Source organism: Mustela lutreola, chromosome 6, assembly GCF_030435805.1.
Source record: "Mustela lutreola isolate mMusLut2 chromosome 6, mMusLut2.pri, whole genome shotgun sequence".
Classification (NCBI taxonomy): domain Eukaryota; kingdom Metazoa; phylum Chordata; class Mammalia; order Carnivora; family Mustelidae; genus Mustela; species Mustela lutreola.
In genome coordinates this window covers 40,865,029-40,883,259 of record NC_081295.1, presented here as the reverse complement: position 1 = coordinate 40,883,259, position 18,231 = coordinate 40,865,029, and the positions used below count along the sequence as shown (strand labels likewise).

General features: G+C 39.5%; 1 protein-coding gene across 2 annotated transcripts in view; it reads right to left on the bottom strand.

The window, feature by feature from the left end:
• MDN1 (midasin AAA ATPase 1) overlaps positions 1 to 18,231 on the bottom strand; it is a 172,411-nt gene that overhangs the window by 42,114 nt on the left and 112,066 nt on the right. For both annotated transcript variants that reach the window (XM_059177084.1, XM_059177085.1), the window contains exons 51-63: positions 17,382 to 17,514; positions 16,047 to 16,162; positions 15,122 to 15,255; positions 11,737 to 11,894; positions 11,389 to 11,509; positions 10,817 to 11,027; positions 10,241 to 10,472; positions 9,808 to 9,934; positions 8,993 to 9,163; positions 4,004 to 4,218; positions 3,217 to 3,604; positions 2,346 to 2,455; positions 983 to 1,688 (exon numbers count right to left, since the gene is read on the bottom strand). In XM_059177084.1, the coding sequence (XP_059033067.1) occupies positions 983 to 1,688; positions 2,346 to 2,455; positions 3,217 to 3,604; positions 4,004 to 4,218; positions 8,993 to 9,163; positions 9,808 to 9,934; positions 10,241 to 10,472; positions 10,817 to 11,027; positions 11,389 to 11,509; positions 11,737 to 11,894; positions 15,122 to 15,255; positions 16,047 to 16,162; positions 17,382 to 17,514 (2,822 nt within the window). The remainder of the gene's footprint in view (positions 1 to 982; positions 1,689 to 2,345; positions 2,456 to 3,216; positions 3,605 to 4,003; positions 4,219 to 8,992; positions 9,164 to 9,807; positions 9,935 to 10,240; positions 10,473 to 10,816; positions 11,028 to 11,388; positions 11,510 to 11,736; positions 11,895 to 15,121; positions 15,256 to 16,046; positions 16,163 to 17,381; positions 17,515 to 18,231) is intronic.

The window sequence follows — 18,231 nt, the reverse complement described above, 5'->3', positions numbered from 1 at the left end:
AATCTGTATTAAAATCTTAAGTGGTTAATCTTCATCCCAGCAGTTCTGCTTTCTAGAATTTATACCCAAAGACCTAGGTATAAGACTATCTGTGGTGATGGTGGTGGTGACATTTTCCAAAGTAGTAAAAAGACTACAAACATAAATGTCCTATGATAAGAAATTAATTACATGTCTTAGAGCATATCCATACAAAAAAAAACCTAGGAAGCCATTCAGTATGATGCAGGTAAAGAACACCATAATTATAGAGGAAAATAATCACTAACTGCTATTAAGTTTTTAAAGCAAAGTATAAAACAGAATGGACTTTAGTAGTAGTTTGTAGAACTCTAGCAACTTAAAGACTAGTCTCAGAGATCAAAGAGGAGACAGAACTGTCCTCAATTAAAGCATGTCTTTTATCTATTACATATCAGGAAAATAGTCTAAGACTTTCATTTTAAAAAGAGTTCTGCTAAAAAACAAAAATTTATAAACCACTGGACAAATGACTTAAATTTATGTCATAGACATACATGTACAGGTTCATGTATACATATAAACCTAGAATGGAACACACAAGTATGTTACCAGTTACACAGCTTTAATTGGTATAAGTCTTGTTTATATCTATTCTTTTAATTACATAAATTGAGAACAAATTGTTTTCATTGATAAGAGGAAAACAGATTTTCTTAATAACAGTTGAACTAGTACCTAGCCAAAACCACCATAAAGTCAAAAGATAAACAAAAAACTAGGAGAAAATATTTGCAGTATCACAGATAAAGAGCTAACATCACTAATTTTTTCTAATCTCTTAAAAATTGAGGGACAAACACCCCCAAAACTGACAGCTGAATAGGAGACAGAAAGGAAGACACTAGACCCCATGCCGAACCAACTGGTCTCTTTCTACACAGAGTATTGCTGATGTTCTGCTTGTGCTCCCAGCTCCCTTCAGAAGTAGGCTGGGGCTGCCCCCCAGAAATGGACTTACCTGGCACACATGTCTGAAGAGCTGCAGGGCCCTTTGGTCCAGCTCGCCCTTGCATAGCACATGGGAGCGCAGGTAAAGGAGGGCATTCATCAGCAGCTGCTCTCGGGTGGGGAAAGGTCTCTGGCCTTTGCCTTCCAGCTCCTTTCCTCCTGAACGCTTGAGGATCAACTTCCCAAGGCCTCGAAGAACCTCCTCCGACTTCACTGAGCATAAAGTGTCTGCATGGGCATAGTAAGTGGGGAAGGCGGGGCCCACCGATGGAAAAGCCAGCAGGGATGAGGCCAGGGTAGCCAGCCTGTCTGCACAGACCACACTGCTGTGGAGTGAAGCGTAGACCTCAGATGCAACCAGCCTCATGCCATGCTGCAACTGCAGGATGGATGCCTGCAGCGGGGCCACAGAGTCTGGATACAGGGCATAATCTTCAGCCAGCCGCTTCCTGAACTGGTGGTGGGACTGCTGCCAGGAAGCCTCCTCCTTCAGAAGATTCTGGGCCACCTGGGCAGACCGAGGCCCATCCATGCGAAGGGCCTGCAGGAGCCGTGTGAGCAGATCCTGAACAGCAGGGGCCTTGGCAATGCTGGTGACGTAGTGGTGGATCTCCTGCACCAGTGACTCGTAGGCAGGCACCTGGGGTCTGAAGGCCTGCTTCTTTGACAGGCTGCAGATTAAGTTCTCCAGATGATCAATTCTTTGGCGAAGTAGTCTAGAGGCAAATCAACATAATATGCAAATTCTGTCAGGAGGAAAACAGCAAATCTAGACTGAGCCCTTAACTAGGAAAACAAAATGAAGGCATATCAGCTGCTGAGGAATAATATGAAGAAAATATTGACAATTATAATGTAAACGAGTAATAGGTCATTTATCACACGCCACACATGGTGTTAAGTAACACAGATGTGTATTTCATCCAAGTCTAATCACAATTCACTCAAGGAGTTGCTATGATCCTCCTTTCACAGACATGGACTCTAAGGCTCAAAGGCATTAAGTGACCTATTCAAAGTCTAAAGCCAAAGGATAGGAACAGGACTGGAACTCAGACCTACGACACTGCACAGTATTTACCAAGACAGCAAACCCACACAGTGCACACCATTACACCCAACTTCTGTCATGCTGAAAATCAGTTCAGTGGTTTCAATCCACCTAGCCCCATGTGAATCCTGCCCTTCCTTTCAGAGTATTAATTTTTCCTGACTATAACCATGGCTTTAGGATCTTACTGCTAATGTAGAGACATGTATTATCACCTCTAACACTACAATTACATTGTAAAGATCAACCTAAAAATGTCTTTAAAATAACAGAAACAAACAAACAAAAAAAAAACAGAACAACACAATTACTCTGCTGTTACCTGATGTGAGGATGAGAGTGACGGAAAATGACTTCATCTTCCAGGTCTGTTCCAGTCAGTAGCTGGGATGAGAGGTTTCGGGTCTTCCACTCACACTGTAGCTGGTGTAACTAACAGAAAGGGAGAAGTTGGTCTGCTGTGCCCAGCTATGACCATGTCCAAGACGACAATGCCCTGGGGAAGGGCAGAGCAACTGGATGGAAGGAACCTGGGCTCTTGAATGACCCAAGAGCAGGGGCTTTTGCTCCATGAACCTCCACTCACCTTGGAGCTTCTAGGTAAAAGAAACTATCTTAGTCACACTACCGGACTTGACTCTGCTATAGCAGCTTAGTCTTTACCAACTCATATACTAGTTCCATATTTTGAAGAAGGAAAATTATACCACTATCTTTATGTTCGGGTTAGAAGTTCAACTATCAAGGGATACCACTTAATCTAAATCTACTTGATTCCTGAATTTTAGATAAACACCCAAACGTTAAAACGTTAAAACGTTTAGATAAATCATATCTAAAGAAATTATTCAAGTCCAAATATTCGAAACTTAGTTCAAATACAGGGAGTATGGATAGGAGATACACTAGTTCTCTGGCAATGCCTCAGGTGTTCTACCGTTAAGACCTCTGTCTATTGCAGCCTATTGGCAAATTAGGAAGGGCCCCTCCAAGTACCGAAGCTTACTCAGAGGAACTCTCAAGGAAGAAAATGCAGTCTTTAGAACACACCCCTGGGATGTCACAGGGTAGCCTGTACAAAATCATCCCTCTAGTGCTGTAAGCATCCAAAGGGCAATACAAGGAGTAATATACTAAGCACACCCACCCAGTCACGGAAGGAACCCATGCTCCAGACTCTCACCCCTCCATACCTCTTCCTTAGCATACTTGAGCTTGTATTCCTTCTTCACTGCAGGGTCAAAGCGTGCCTGCGGAAGCCATGTCTGAATCTGCAGCAAGCCAAGGCTCACCCAGAGGCTCCCACGGCGGGCTGGCTCGGGAAGGTCCTGTTTACTGTCCCCTTCCCCAAACAAGTGGCGCAGGGAGGTGAGCAAGAGGCATAGCAGTTCTTTGGGCAGGGCCTCCTGCCCAGCCATGTCCCCAAGGGTCTGGCCCACAATTTGGAAGGCCTGGCTGTCCCCAAGCAGCAGCTGTTCACAGTTCTGCATGTACTCCTGCCGCCGGGACTCAGGGAGCAGCTCTGCCAAACCTGCCAGGTGTCGGCACAGCACAAGCCCCTGGAGCTGCGAATCCGTGCGTCTGCAGAGATAAGGAAGCACTTACAGGCTTGCACTACATCCAACAGCGTTCCTTTCTCACACTCTCATCCCCTCAGAAAATGACACAGCAGACTGCACTGCCAATAGTTAAAGATGAATTTCTTTTCTCAATTAATCCTACATGCTTTTCCAAGTCCCCTCTCTTTATCACAATAGGCTTCAAATTGACAGAGGCACGGGCCAGCTCATAATAGCCTGTCGTGGGCTAAAAACCTACTGATCCACCTGGAAAACATACTTGCCTTCAGCAACCAAAACTAGCCTCTACAGAAAAAAGTTCTGAGTTTTCTGCTATATGCTCTGTAGGAAAGACAGACCATTACAGTTTGTGGCGGGAGACCTGGAAGCGGGTAGACGCGGGGACCCATGGTAAGAATACCTGAACTCTGCAACCGAAGGCACGGCCATGTTCGTCCAAAGCGCCAGGCTGATGTCCTGGAGCTGCACAGCTCTCTCAACCCACTCCCCCAGGGTGACATGTGAGGAGGACAGGATGGGGAAGCCGCTCACATCCCAGGGACTTGCTCTGCAGCTGCTGGTCAAGACTTCAAAGCAGCACTTGGAGAACACAGCTCTACTGAGACAGCCGGGGCCCTGATGGATGAAGAGAGATCATGCATCTTTTAAAAATTAACTAAAAGGATTTCAACAAGCAGAACTGAGCACTTCAGAAGTAAGAAAGAAAAAGAAAAGGAGGCCCAGGTTGCTAAGACCAGGTAAACCTCAACCAGAGTACGGACTGGGGTCTGGTGTTAACAGGCTTTAAAGAAACAGACTCCATTCTCAAAGAATGAGGAACAACTGGTGCTTCACTACAGCAAGAAAATCCCTCCCCACTGGGCAAAAGGAAGACCATTACTGCAGTAGAGCTTGGGGCCCACTGCAGGAAGGTGACTTGGGAAGCCGGGAAAAGAGTGAGAAGATAGACGTTAAGAGTCAGGGACAAAGGAGCGCCTTGGTAGCACAGCTGGTTAAGTTTAGCTCAGGTCCTGATCCCAGGGCCCTGGGATCAAGCCCCACATCGGGCTCCCTGATCCATGCGGAGTCTGTTTCTCCCCCTGCTTGTGCTCTCTTGCTCATGCTCTCTTTCTCAAATAAATAAAAGCTCTTAAAAAAAAAAAAAAAAAAAAAAAGACAGTCAGGGACACAGTTTGTCGAACCTGTGCTCCTTAGACTGTGCATCTGGGACACACTAACAGCTGCCCACAGCAAAGGATTAGGTGGTTAAATACATAAAATGGGAAACACTGTATACTCTGAAACTCTTGGGGATCCATGAGATCTATCACTAAAGGCTTTGAGAAGTGTGTTATAATAAAGAAATCAATTTTGAGGGGCATCTGGCTGGGCTTAGTCAGAAGAGTATGTGACTCTTGATCTCAGAGTCATGAGTTGGAGCCCCATGTTGGGTATAGAGGTTAAGAAAAAATTGTTTTTAAAATTAAAGGTATCCTATTTGATAGAGCAAAAGAACAGAAGAGTCCCAAACAAAGACATGAACATCTGTGGGACTAAGGTATGATAAAGGTGGCATTTCAAATGAAAGGGGAAAGGATAGATTAGTCAAACACGATGGTGTTACTTTGCCTTTGGATGTACTGTTAGTATAAAATATTTGTATACCTATCTTACAAAACAAGATCTCCAAATGTAACTGATTATTTAAATATAAAACAGAACAAACATATATAAGAAAATACTGGCAAATGGTTAGCTCTAGGGATAGTGAAAACTTTTTTTTTTTAAAGCATGACACCAAAGCCAGAAAATAGAAAGTCACCCAAGTATTTTAAAAGAGAACATTATAAAACTTGAGAGACAAGAGAACATTAGAAATATATTTCCGACCGCATGATGGGTAAAGGTTTAATATCCATAATATATAAAGAGATCTTCAATAAGAAAATGATCATGAATTCAAGTTTTTTTTTTTTTACAAAATGAGCAATAAACACAACTGAATAATTCAGAAAATGAAACTTTATACATATGTGTAAAGATGTCTAATCTCAACAAAATAATCAGGAGTACAAATTCAAATGAGATTTTAAAAATTGAGTAATTGGCAATAATTAAAAATGTCGATAGCATCTAGTGTGTCAAGGATATGAAGAAACAGGTTCTCACAGATACAATAAGTTAAACTGTGCTCTAGTCCTACATCTTCCTGTAATCATCCAGGACTTTGTGACCTCCCCCCTACTAGCTCCTAGCATGTTTATAAAAGTAAACATACCCTGGTGCTTATAGCAGCATTATCAAACAGACAAATTATGGAAACAGCCCAAATGTCCATTGGCTAATAAATGAATAAAATAGATGTGAGGTTTGTGTCACACACACACACACACACACACACACACACACACACACACAGAGGAATATTACTCAGCCATAAAAAAGAATGAAATCTTGCTATTTGCAATGCATGGATGGAGCTAGAGTATTATATGCTAAGTGAATTAAGTCAGAGAACAACAAATACCATATAATTTCACTTTTATGTAGAATTTTAGAAACAAATGAACATGGGGGAGAAAAGAGGCAAAAAAGAAACAGAGTCAACTATAGGAAATAAACTTACGGTTACTAGAGGGAAAGTTGGGGGGAATGGTTTAAACAGGCAACGGGTATTTAAGGAGGGCACTTGTGATAAACACCAGGTATTGTGTGTAAGTGATGAATCACTAAATTCTACACCTGAAACTAACATTACTCTGTATATTAACTAATTGGAATTTAAAAATCGGGAGTGGGGAGGTAAAAATCAAAAACCACCTGCTCAGACATTCTGAGAATGGCCATGAATTTCTTTAACTGTGCAGACATTCTGACCAAGGATTAAATTCCAATTCTTATAATATGTCCACAGAAATACTAGAATAAACAGACAAAGGTTAATGTAATAGCAGTTGATGCAGGTATGATTGTTATAGAAAGGGGGGAAATAAAGCAAGAAATCTCCACATTTATGAATAAGCAAGTAATTAAATAAATTCCAACACAGGGGCGCCTGGGTGGCTCAGTGGGTTAAATCCTCTGCCTTTGGCTCAGGTCATGATCTCAGGGTCCTGGGATCGGGCCCGCATTGGGCTCTCTGCTCAGTGGGGAGCCTGCTTCCCCCTCTCTCTCTGCCTGCCTCTCTGCCTACTTGTGATCTCTTTCTGTCAAATAAATAAATAAAATCATAAGAAAAGTTAAAAAAATAAATTCCAACACATTAGAACAATGGGATACCTTAAAAAGAATAAGCTGGAATGACATGCTTCCATGACATATTATGTGAACAAAGAAAGCGACCTTATTTTTGTTTACGTATACATTTAATATAAAATATATGTAAAAGAGATAAAGAACAAAGAGTAGTTATTTCTAGAGAATTCTAGTAAGTATCTACCTATGTAAAGTTGATACCTGAACACAGGGGTTAGGGGTGGCAACCCTCCTGTGCAATAAAAAAAAATCCATGTATTTAATGGCTAACTACCCCAAAATGTAACTATGTACAGTACAGTAGAACAAGACACCAGAGGTCTTCTCATCCCCAAAGTTAGCAAAGTTGGACCAAGGAGGAATATCTGCTACTTGTTCTTCTACCCAAGAATTCACAATTTCCTTCCAAATAGAATGCAGAGAAAGGCAAAGAACCAGGGAAGGCAGACTACCTTTACTCACCTTTTCCAGGTTACTTGCTCCACCTGACTCCTGCTGCATGGTTCTAACACAGTTTCTGCTTATAGGAAATTCTGGCAAGCAGAGAGCCAGCTGCCACTATTCCTGTGATATTAACTCCCTGCCTTGGACTTTCAGCACCACAGACAACACCCCTCCCTACTGTACCCTCTGCCACCAAAAATCCTACTAAGCCCTTATCCTGTCCCCTGTTGTTTTCCTAGACTCCTTACCTCAGGGAGTCATCATTCTGTGGTCCTTTGTCAACTCTAGCAGTGACAGGCCCTGTCACTTCAGTGAGACACCCGCCAACACCCACCATCCCTTCGTACCTTTCTCAGTTCAATAGCTCAATGAACAGAGCTTTGCCCAGGTAGTGGGAATAAGGAAGAGTGCCAGAATCAGGGGAGAGCCCTGTCGTTCCAGCCTTCCTTGCATCTTTCCTTTACCCTCCCTTTGCTTCTAGGCGTTTGGTTCCACCTGACTTTTCCATCACAACATAAAATACATATTTACTGAGAAAAATCCATGTGTAAGTGACCCTGTGCAGTTCAAACCCTGTCTTGTTCAAGGGTCAACTCTATATACACACACATATACATATGTACATATACATTACTATACTGTTAAAATATTTAATAACTAGAAAAAATGTATTTTATAATTAGAGAAGAAAGTGAAGACTTTTTTATTATTATTTTAGAGAGAGAGAGCATGAGCAGAGAGGGTGGAGCAGAGGGGGAAAGAATCCCCAAGCAGGCCCTGCACTGAGTGTGGAGCCTGACCTGGGGCTCAATCTTACCATTCTGAGAGCATGACCTGAGCTAAAACCAAGAGTCAGATGTTCAACGACTGAGCCAACCAGACAGCTCAAGTGAAGATGTTTAACCCAAATGGTTTAAGACAGAGTATCTTTTTTTTTTTTTTTAAAGATTTTATTTATTGGGGCGCCTGGGTGGCTCAGTGGTTTAAGCCTCTGCCTTCAGCTTAGGTCATGATCTCAGGATCCTGGGATCGAGCCCCACATCGGGCTCTCTGCTCAGCAGGGAGCCTGCTTCCCCCCTCTCTCTCTGCCTGCCTCTCTGCCTACTTGTGATCTCTATCAAATAAATAAATAAAATCTAAAAAAAAAAAAAAAGATTTTATTTATTTATCAGAGAGAGAGAGGGGGAGAGAGCGAGCAAAGGCAGACAGGATGGCAGGCAGAGGCAGAGGGAGAAGCAGGCTCCCTGCTGAGCAAGGAGCCCGATGCGGGACTCGATCCCAGGATGCTGGAATCATGACCCAAGCCGAAGACAGCCGCTCAACCAACTGAGCCACCCAGGCGTCCCAAGACAGAGTATCTTTTTTGAAGATATTCTTACTAACATCCTGCAGAAAATAAAATATTGCAATCGCTTACTTAGTTACTGCTCTGTCCTAGGAATAAATGTTTATTGCTAGATGGGAACCTGGGTGGCTCAGTGGGTTAAGCCTCTGCCTTCGGCTCAGGTCATGATCTCAGGGTCCTGGGATCGAGCCCCGCATTGGGCTCTCTGCTCAGTGGGGAGCCTGTTTCCCCCCTCTCTCTGCCTGTCTCTCTGCCTACTTGTGATCTCTCTCTGTGTCAAATAAATAAATAAAATCCTTTTTAAAAATGTTTATTACTAGATCAAGAATTGTTATCAGACACTTTTATGATTTTATGCCAACAAACCTTCAATGTGGAGTCCAAAAGGGACTTGGGCATCTCCCTCTGCTCTACACCAGGCAGAGGGCTCCACATTAGCCAGTACTCTGGATTTGTAGTCACAGTACTACTCCAAAAAGACATAAATGTGGAATTAAACAAGTCAGACCACAAGGAAATAATTTCTTCAGTAGACACCTAAAGATAAACAGATAAAAGAATATTTGAGAAAAATTCTATTAATCAAGTTATGAGGTCTCCCTCTTGTAAGACTCATCTAAAATTAACATGGGTTTAAATATATTAATTCTAAAGTCCCTGATTCCCTACCACCCTGGTCATCTTGGTTAAGCCACTTATCTTGTTTATAATTTTAGAAAACTGAGATCTGTTTTTTATAAGGCTCATGAGGAAATATAAGTGAATCACACAATTATAATATCAGCAAAACAGTTAAGTAAACAAAAGCATTATAAAAAAATTAATGTTGCACTAATGAAGTTATAATAACTATTGTTTACCATTATTGACATTCGACAGTTACTCTAGGGGAAAGAGTTAAAACACTCACATGTATGTATTTTTGCACAAACAATAAAAATAAGCAAATAATTTAGTGTTATTTAACTGGAAACCAAACAGAATGATTCTGTGATAAGAGTTGAGGAATACCCAGGTAATTAATGCAAAAAAACACTCGAAATTCTCCCCTTTCAAAGTTAATTCAAGTAAAACTGAGTTTTGGACATAAACAGAACATTCTGCAACCAGTCTGCCACAGAAAGGTTAACTGGGCCATAGCATTAAGCAGCTTTATCTCCCTTTTTGATCTTAGTTTTTACCTTCTGATGGTGCAATAGGAACCAAAGATCTCGAAGCTCTTGTGGAGCAATTGGTGTGTGCTTAAGACAAAATGTGATGTGATGACGGATCTCCTCCTCTATCTGCGGTTGCTGATTTTTGCTGGACCTGTTCCACAAATAAAGAGGAAGAAAGGCTGGGTTGTGGACTGTCAATAAACTGCTAGAAATCTGTTACGTATGGGAAGATGGAACACACAGAATGCATTTATTAAAATAAAAACAAGCAATTTTACTGGAAAGACACCTAGTAACTTGAAAAGGTGGAGTCAAAACAGGCAAAGAATCAGTGGCAACAGACTTCCCTTGGTTTTAGTAGCCAGTCCCCTTTAAGACAAGTCTGTGCTATGTTTCACATGTAGGATCCATCGAATAACCTAACAAAAAAAAAGTTCCCCCAAGGAAAATGGCTCACCTTCGTAGACAAGCCTGTGTCATAAAATCAGCTGTCACTTTGTACTGCCAAAGCACAGCTAGGTACTCCATTGGAGGCCACAACTGAACATTCCTGGTGAGTTGGATTAAGGAGGTAAAGTCTGGTTGGAATAGGGAGGAAGCTTCATTGTGCTTTTTTTCGAGAAAACCAAGTGAAATTCCTTTGGCTTTTAGTTCTGAACAATGGGCATTCACAATATTCTTCAACTCATCTGGACAAGAAGACACATGCAATATTAATAGCAGAGCGGTCAATAGAACAGGCTCAGATTCCCAAGAACTAGTTATGTGACTGTGAGTTTTGTACCTGTGAGATGACGTCACTAATACCTGCACGATTCTGATGACAGAATTAAACAGTACCTGTAAAGTCCATCTCTCTGCCTGACACACTCACTTAATGGTAGTTATAGCATACCCAGAAAAGGGAAAGAGAAAAGGAAAAAAGAAACAGAAAAAAAGAAAATCTAAGGGAAAAACTTAAAAACTTATTGGCTGTAGAGCGGCAAATAGTTCTGGAGCCTCTGTCAGCAGGCTAAACTCTAGAGTATATTACCTGGGTTGGCATCTTCCAGAATATTAGCTTTGAGGACTAATCCCCAGGCCTGCAAGAGACTTTTCTTTAAAGTCCATTCAGAAGCAACCACTTGGAGACGATTAATGTCTTCCCACCATCCACTTTCCCCAAGGGCAGACATCCGCTCTCTGATGGCAAGTGCTTTGTGAAGGACTTTCAATTGAGACAAACACTCCACCACCAGCTTGTTCTGAAACAATAAAACCCAGGAGAACCTACTATAGAGGAGAAATGAGGTTCTTTTTACCAGCCTGTTACGTCTAAAAAAAAATATGAAACGTTTCCACAACGCTTCTAGAAAAACGTAAGGTTTGATTACTCCTGTTACTCTCAGGAGGTTTTATAGTAATAAAGTTAAAACTCTACTCAGATGTAACACTCTCCAAGAATAAGCAAAATGTTAACACTTAACTAATCAGTTAATAGTACTGTGAACATCTGAAAGTTAAGTGTTATTGGAAAGGATGAGTCTAGTTGAATGGCAGTCCCCAGGCTCCAGAACTTCAGAAAAGGTCAAATCTTAGTGTTTACGACATGTTTCTAAGTTGTACCTTAAAAGGAAATGGTCGTCCCAGGAACTTTTGCAACTTCTTTATACCAGTGAAGCCACCTGTCAGGCTCCCCAAGCAATTCTGAATATGTTCTGAGACCGTCTGAATCTCTTTGTAGTATCTTTAAAGAAGGAGAAAAGGGCAGAGGGAAGTAAGGAAAGAGGGAAATGCTGGATAGTGTAGAGACACAGTAGAGACATGATTTACATTTTATATTTGCTTTATATTCACCAATAGACTACGGGAATCAACCAAAGTAAAGCAAGAAGCTTCAATTCCAAACCCTTTTTTCTTTATCATCATCAGTACTATAGATGTTGACATTATTACTCCAAATAGGAGTCTTACTTGTCCTCGTGGTTCATTAGGAGTTGGGGAATCTGACGGACCAAATGTTTTAAAACCCAGTGCCAGTGAAGGGCAAGCAGGGCGAGGCCTGGGGCATCCACTTTTACTGTGTCAGCCACAGTCCAAAACCGATCCCGCCACCGCAGAGAATCCAAGATCTAAAAACAAAGTAAACCAAACTACTCAAAAACATTTCTCAGGAAAAGACACAAGACACAGATTTCAATTGTTAATCAATACTTAACATACCCACATAAATGGTCTAGCATTCGAATGAAATATTTTTAGGGACATTAAAGCAGCCAGAGAAGGCACAGCTTTTTTCCTCCAACCACTTAAAGTTCAGAGCTATTTCCTTAGAGAAAATGGAATTATTGGGTCATATGGTATGTATACATGCAATTTTATTAGACACTGCCAACTTCTCTTACAAAGCAGCTGCACTATTTTATATTCCAACCAGCAGCACATGCGTATTTCAGTTGTTCTGTTTCCTTACCAATACTTACTACTGTTAGTGATTTTAATTTTAGCCATTTCGTGGGTGGTACTTCACTGTGGTTTCAATTACACTTCTTTGATAACTAGTGATGTTGCAACTTTTGAAGTTCTTACTAAGCATTCATATATCTTCTGAAAAGCATCTATTCAAAGTATCTTGTCCATTTAAAAATTTGGGCTGCTCTAGTTTATATAATTTACATATAGTTTCTATATAATACAATTATAATTTCATGTATACAGCCCGTTTTTTAACAGTTTCTCCCAGTGTTTTCATTTTCTTAACATTGTCAATTAAGAACAGAAGTTTTTGGGCACCTGGGTGGCCCAGTGGGTTCAGCATTTGCCTTCAGCTAGGGTCATGATCCAGAGTGAGTCCACATTGAGCTCCCTCCTCTGCGGGATGCCTGCTTCTCCCTCTGCCACCCCCCCATCTCTCATGAATAAATAAATACAATCTTTAAAAAAAAACCAAGTTTTTGATTTTGACAAATCTTATCAGATTTTTTCTTTTATGAAGAATCCTCTGAAATCTTTGCCTATCCTCAGGTTACGAAGATTTTCTCCCATGTTTTCTTTTAGACAGTACAGAGTTTTAGCTTTTATATTTAGATTTATGACCCATTTTTGAGGTAATTTTTCTATATAATGTAAGACAGGGGTAAAAAGGCTCATTTTTAACTTTATTATATGAACTTTATTATACTTGTTCCCTCACAATTTGTTGAATACACTGTTTTTCCCCATTAAAATATCTTTACACTTTTAGAAGAAAAAAAATCAATTAACTCTAAGATCTATTTCTGAATTCCTTTTGGTTTCACTGGTCTACATGTCTATCCTTGTGTTAATAACTACTGTTTTCACTAAGGTAGGTTTGTAATGCAAATCAGGTGTGTCTCTATCATTGCTCTTCTAAATTTTTTTTTTTTAAGATTTTATTTATTTATTTGAAAGAGAGAGATGGCGGGAACAGGAACACGAGCGGGGTAGTGGAACAAGGAAAGCAAGCTTCACCCCACCCCAGCAGTGAGACTGATGAGGAGCTCCATCCCAGGATCCTGGAATCATGACCTGAGACAGAGGCAGGAGCGCTGGCGTCCCCTAAAAGCTATTTTTTACAGCAAAGTTGTCTCAAGATTTCTTGAGTGTTTTCTCTCCTAGATTCCATGAGGTAAAAGCTACTTTCATAATATCAAATTATTTACCTTTTTTTCCACTATGTTGACATTTGTACTGACATTTGTACTGACAGTCCATCCCATGGGTGGGATGGACAAACTGTGACTGGGCATCTGGCAAACACTATATATTGAAAATGAAGGGAATCTGTCAACTCAAGAAAAGCAACTGAGAGTATTTGTTGCCAGTGATAAAAGTCAAGCTTTCAAAGCAAAACCCAGAACTTTGAAAAACCAAGACCCTGACAAATTCCCAATATTTCAAAATTCTGATGAGGTTTGTGATAGTTGTACATAAGCATGACTCTGCTGACACTGAAGAATGATTTGTCAACATTTGGAAGATCTGGTAACTCTGTGAACAATATTTTCCAAATTACCAAAGCACGAGCTCAATTTCTACAAGAGTAAGAGTCCATCCAAAGTGCAAGCCAGACGAATGGATTTTGATGCATGACAAATTTGGTGTATTTTTTTCAGATTCCACATTACAAGTAAACTTTAGAAAACCATCACTTGTCAAGCTGTGGTTCAGGACCAAAGACAATTATTCACAATTATATGAAATGGCAATGAAGATATGAGGTTGGAAAAGGGAGGAGTATAATTATATGAATAGAGGCTGAAACAACACAACGTAAGAGAATGAATGCAAAAACAGAGTCCATTTTCTTCTGTTAATCCAGATATTAAGAAGACTTGAAGAAATGTAAAAACAGTTGTACTTTCCATTAATTTGTTTTGAAAAACAGCTCTCATTAATTCTATTCCTATTAACATTAAATGGATTTGCTGTACAAAAAAATGGATTTGCAGTGTTTTTTAAGCAAACTAATAAATATATTTTGTATTTCTCATATTTATTTCCTAATATAGTAAATACGGACAGATGTGACGATATAAACAAAAGTTCTTTAGAGTCTTTGGTAAACTTTTTGGACTCAAGACTCATTTATGGTCTTAAAAGTTAAGACCTACTGTTCTAGTTTATTGAAACTACTAGAATAATCTGGATTTAAAACTCAAGAAAATCCATACACAATAATGATGTCTAAGAAGGCTTAAGTGGATTAAAATACAAATTAAAATTCCAGTGTTCTCCAAGAGGTAGAGAGATTGTACCATATACATTTGATGGAATATTACCTGGCAATAAAAAGGGATGAACTCTTGATACACTAAACAATTTGGATACATCTCAAAATAACTGTTTTGAGTTAAAAAAAAAAGCCAGACAAAAAAGTATACTGCATAATTCCATTATATAAAATGCTAGGGGCGCCTAGATGGCTCAGTGGGTTAAAATGCTAGAAAAATGCAACTGACCAAAAGCATATTAATATACCTGGTTTAGGGTGGGGGCAAGGGAGAGAAAGGAACTACAAAAGAACATGAGGAAAGGCTTGAGGGTATGTACTGGATATGTTCACTATTGTGGTAACGGCTTCACAGGTGTATACATGCCAAACATAAAATTCTACACTTCAAATATATGCTATTTATTATGTCAATTATATACCCACAAAGCTCTAAGATTTTATATATATTTTGTATATATATAAAAAAATATATATCTGTTAAAAACAATTAAATTTCTCAAGTAATATTGGATATATAATAACAACATTATAGTTCATCTCACCACTAAAAATCTTAAACATTTGTCTTGAAACAAAATAAAAACATGAGGTACATTTCCTCACCTCAATGACATTGGCATTGGATACGATCTCCTGAGATGACTGGACCCAGAGCAGGATTAGTGCATCGCAAAGTTCAAAAAAAGCAGCAAGATTGACCACAATTTCAGGGGGCAGACTGTGATAGCTCTCTGGATCTTAGAGTTGACATAAATAAGAACATTCGATCAGATTTAAATTAATCTCTGGACATTTTCAAAGTCAACTGCAATATGGAACTTAATTGCAACTCCAGTATGAAGGTCAGTTTTGAAAGGTCAAAACTGAAAGCAAACTCATAGCCTACTATTACCATATTAAATTTAAAAGATCAGGTATGCATATCTATAGAAGTTCTTAACATCTTAGTGAAAAATTAAAATTACTGAGCAATAATGGATATTTTAAACAAATACGTGTTTAAATACAAAACAAAAACAAAGTGTATAAATGTTTGAATGAATAAACAGCACAGAGGAGAGAATACAAATGAAGGTACTGTTAACAAGAACTGCTTCAAAGGCAGACTTCACTTTTTATGCTTCCATACAGTCCAAATTTTTTCCAGCAAGTGCAGATATCTTTTCAATTTAAAAAAATAAAGGAAGGATGAAGAAAGAACCTATTACCAAATACTTAGAAGCATGAACTTTTTGAGTCAACAGATCTAGATTTCAAATTTTAGCTCTGTTACTTGCTAGAGATGTGACCATTAGGATCTCTGCACATCCCTCTCCTCTTATCACAAAATAAGATCTACACTACATAAGGTTACTATAAAAAGTAAATAAAATTGAGGACATGTACAAAGCAGTTACTCATTACTATTGAACAATCAGGCCAGCAAATCAAAAGAAATCAGTAAAATGGCAGCAGCTGCTAAAGGTCTCTTAAGCAACATTCTATGATCAGATACATAACTCAAGAATATAAAAGGTAAACTTCTCACCTTTATGGAACTCAAAGGACATTCTCAAAACACTATTTCTTAACTTTTTGCCACCAACAGAAACCAGATTTGCTTCAGTAAAAATACGTTTTTCCCGGTCAAGATACAGGATTGTCCTGAAATGAAATCAATAACATAACAAATATTACTGGTTACTGGTGTATTCTATTTTGCAATCACATCCTCTACCTGCTGAAATTTTGAGAATCCTTGGAAGATCAATCTCTTTGAACCTGCCATTCCTTTGCCTCCCTTCCAAATTCTGGACTAAAGAGATGGGAGGTAAAAGTGATGACGACTGTGTGTTGGACGGGGGGGCGGGGAGACAGAAGGCTGGGAAAAGCTGCATTTGGTAGACTGTCAGGTTTTGCTGTGATCCCACTAAATACAGTGTGAACTCTTGAAAGTGGTCCTCATAAAATTAACCTCCAGTGTTATAAGTTACCTGGGGAGGCAGCAGGGGGAGTTACTAGGAGGGGAGACAAGAGGGCCTTTGAAGTGCTGGTTCATACCATATGCATGAGTTCACCTTCTGAAAATTCCCCAAAACCAAATATACTCATTATTAAGTGTACTTTTCTATAATGTACATTATACCTCAATTATAAAATTATTTGTAAAATTATGGACATTGGGGAGGGTATGTGCTTTGGTGAGTGCTGTGAAGTATGTAAACCTGGTGATTCACAGACCTGTACCCCTGGGGATAAAAATATATGTTTATAAAAAAATAAAAAATTTAAAAAAATTATTTGTAAAAATGTATTCCATTACACTGTTTGCCAATTAAAAAAATACTGCTGGCTATTACATTAAATGTGAGGAAAGACCAGCTTATATAACAATTAGGTGAATTTATATGTTGGGTATGCACATAGGGATGCAGGCTCCACATGTCTCCTCAACATTTAAGGGAAATGACGTGGACATAAGGCTGTGAGAGAATGAGCAGGTAAAAATGAGAGGAACTGCTGAGACTCATGAATAGAAAACAATAGAAATATGACTCTAGGTCATATGATAAAGGATTAACTGCAAAATAAAACACAATATTAACATTAAGCTAATTTATCTCTTAAAAGCATCCTATTAAATTATTAAGAACTTGCAGAATTTACAGGCATTTTGCATTCAGGGTTACTTCACTGAGCATGGAGCATGAAGGCGAGGTGGTGATGAAGGGAATCCCATCTAACATCCCACCACTTCTTAGGTTCAGGAAATTAAACACATGTAAGATTAAATACATGTAAGGAGACAGTTTAGAAAAGGTATAATGATAAAGCTAGATTGTATAAGAAGGCCAACATGCCCAAAACAGCAGGCTTCACCTACTTGTTTGCAACAGACTCTAAAAGGGCAAAGAGCTGCTCAGGCTGGTCTGTTTGTGGGTCAAAGTCCACAGAGTTTCTAATGATGTCCAAAGCCTGCATATTCCATCGGGGGTCCAAAGGGATCACAAATTCATCTGGTTTAAAGAAACAGAACAAAAAATAGAACTTGGCAGTTAAACTCCCTGCCTAGAAAATTTCAGTGGAAGATTTGTACTGTCTTAATTTGATCACATTCAGTCCTGATGTTCAGAAAGAAAGAGAATAGGAAAATTGCTGGTTTCAGCCCACAACACTAGAAAAACATAGATCAATTGCTTTTACACTATTTCCTTTCTAAATACTAAATTTCGACTAGTCCTGAAAATTCACTCCACTGCAGGATATAAGGTAATCCCTCTAGAACATAAGCATTCCGACCAATACATTCACTTGCCCAGGTTCCACTGCTGGTCAGAAAACAATCTATGAGCTTCATCACCCAATCTGTTGTCATTAAGCTCAAGAAAAACCTAACTCACATAGTGGCAAATGAATAAATATGTTTCATTTGCTTTCAGTAAGAAAAACCACTCAGGAGGCACCCAGGTAGCAAAGTCAGTTAAGTGTCTGACTCCTGTTTTTAGCTCAGGTCCTGATCTCAGAGTCACAGGATCTAGCCTGAGGGCCTGACACAGCATCAGTGTGTGTCAGGCCCTGACTGTGCGCACAGTCTGCTTGAGATTCTCCTTCTCCCTCTGCCAGTCCCCCGGCACTCCCATGCACAAGTGCACTCTTTCAAGAAAATAAATAAATCTTTAAAACACAAAAAAAACAAAAACAACTCAAGATTTTGCTTTTAAAAGCCCTTTCTT